The sequence below is a fragment of the Cryptomeria japonica genome, chromosome 7, assembly GCF_030272615.1.
Source record: "Cryptomeria japonica chromosome 7, Sugi_1.0, whole genome shotgun sequence".
Lineage (NCBI taxonomy): Eukaryota > Viridiplantae > Streptophyta > Pinopsida > Cupressales > Cupressaceae > Cryptomeria > Cryptomeria japonica.
The window spans coordinates 302654610-302656471 of NC_081411.1; the positions used below are offsets into that span (position 1 = coordinate 302654610).

Sequence of the window (1862 nt, forward strand, 5' to 3'; positions counted from 1 at the left end):
GAAACTTTTTTCATTAAGTATAACTTCTAATGAATTAATAAAATCCATTTCACTTTCTCTATAATTAATATGAAGTCAACCTAGCCTATCAACTCGTACCTAATAGTTAACTAATAGGCACCATATTAATTGGACAAAAACACCTAAAATTTTGAATATAAATATACTTATAAACATTCTAACAGCAGCTAATTAATCTAAATTATAGAGATACAAGCACTGGCTACCAACCAATTAATCAAATACAAAGCGCCAACCAAGTAATACATTCTAGAAGGATTCCCTTTCAATTAACACATATATAAAATCCTTGAATCATTAAATTATATGTTTTATAATGAAAAACATTTTCACTGAGTTCCATAATGCCGGGGTGAATTCTTGGATAGGCAGAAAGACTGGCTCCTTATCATCGTGGGTATATATTCAGCGAGAAGGACAAGGACTTCCGACAATATTAGTTGGAGAAACGTAAAAAATCCTCTGTCGTGACTCTGTTGGTAGGAAATTGGGATATATCAAGGAAGAAAGACTATAGAAAACTTGTTTCGGGAAACGTAAAATATATCTTTCTTGTGCCCTTTGTTGGAAATATGGCAGATAACTCCGAGCCTTCATCAGATGTATTATCATCTTCGAATGAATCTGTAGTTCAATACCATGGATTTTGGAGCCACAAGTGTTTCTTGCAAGGAACAGAAGAAATGAGGAGCGAGTTTGAAGCACGCTCAGATGACATAATATTGGCTTCGTCTTTCAAGACAGGTACTACCTGGATTAAAGCTCTAGTCTACGCCATTCTTACCTGCAAAGACTTCGACCTTGAAGATCCTGCTTATCCTCTCAATCAAACAAGCCCTCATGAACTTGTTCCCAACTTAGAAATACAGCTTTATGGCCCCTTTGCCAATTTAACCCCCGAGTCTGTATCTCTGTTTCCCCGTGTATTTCATACCCATGTTCCATATCAAGCATTGCCCGACTCTATTAAATCCTCAGGCTGCAAAATTATTTATGTCGCCCGCAATCCCAAGGACACTTTTGTTTCATTGTGGGAAATGGTGGTCAATAAATTAGACAACAAGAACGCCTATGTGTCCAAAGATGAAGCGCTAGAGGGTTTTTGCAGGGGGTTTTACCACAGCGGCCCCTTTGCTGATCATGTAACTTCTTATTGGCGTGAGAGAAAGAAGAGAAATATTTTGTGCCTTACTTATGAAGATCTTAAGGCAGATCCTGTTGCTTGTATTAGGGTTTTGAGTGATTTTATTGGGTCTTCCTGGGTTAAGGAGGAGGATATGAAGAACATTGCTCGAAAGTGCAGTTTTGAGTCGCTTTCTCAAATTGAGGCCAACAAAAATGGAGAGCTCAATCTGCGTGGAATTCATCTAAGAACTGACAGTTTCTTCAGGGAAGGAAAAGTGGGTGGATGGAAGAAGTCTCTAACAGCTGAGATGAATGCAATGATGGATAAGATGATTGAAGAGAAGCTTTCGGTTGTGGCAGACTTAGGCCTGCAATTCAAATACGAGTTAGCAGATGGAGATGGTGAATTGGATGAACAATCTAAGAAGACAGAAGAGATCAAACTGTTGGGACGTTGTTCCTTATTTGGGGATTTGGGTGCCTAGATAACAGTCTATCAGGCTAATGAGATTAATCCACTGTTATCAGGAGAATTTTTTTATATTTACTTTTCATTTATGTAGCAAATGGTTTTTAAATATTTTTTCTAAAATAATATGTATTTCTCAAAAGATTGTAATTCAATTGATTGACTATAATTGTTGAGGATAATGATATGTGACCGAAATTCAATCATTATGAGACACATGCAAACCAGATTCGAGCTGTGCAATGGA

General features: G+C 37.2%; 1 protein-coding gene across 1 annotated transcript; it reads left to right on the forward strand.

Annotated features, from left to right (window-relative positions):
• Window positions 1–593: 593 nt before the first annotated feature.
• On the forward strand, window positions 594–1631 carry LOC131036727 (cytosolic sulfotransferase 12-like). Its single transcript, XM_059208591.1, has one exon. The coding sequence runs from the start codon at window positions 594–596 to the stop codon at window positions 1629–1631; it is 1038 nt and encodes a 345-aa protein (XP_059064574.1).
• Window positions 1632–1862: the final 231 nt, after the last annotated feature.

What these genes read in the sequence shown, in the direction of transcription:
- LOC131036727 (XM_059208591.1), top strand. Translation starts at nt 594, where the DNA reads ATGGCAGATAACTCCGAGCCTTCATCAGATGTATTATCATCTTCGAAT.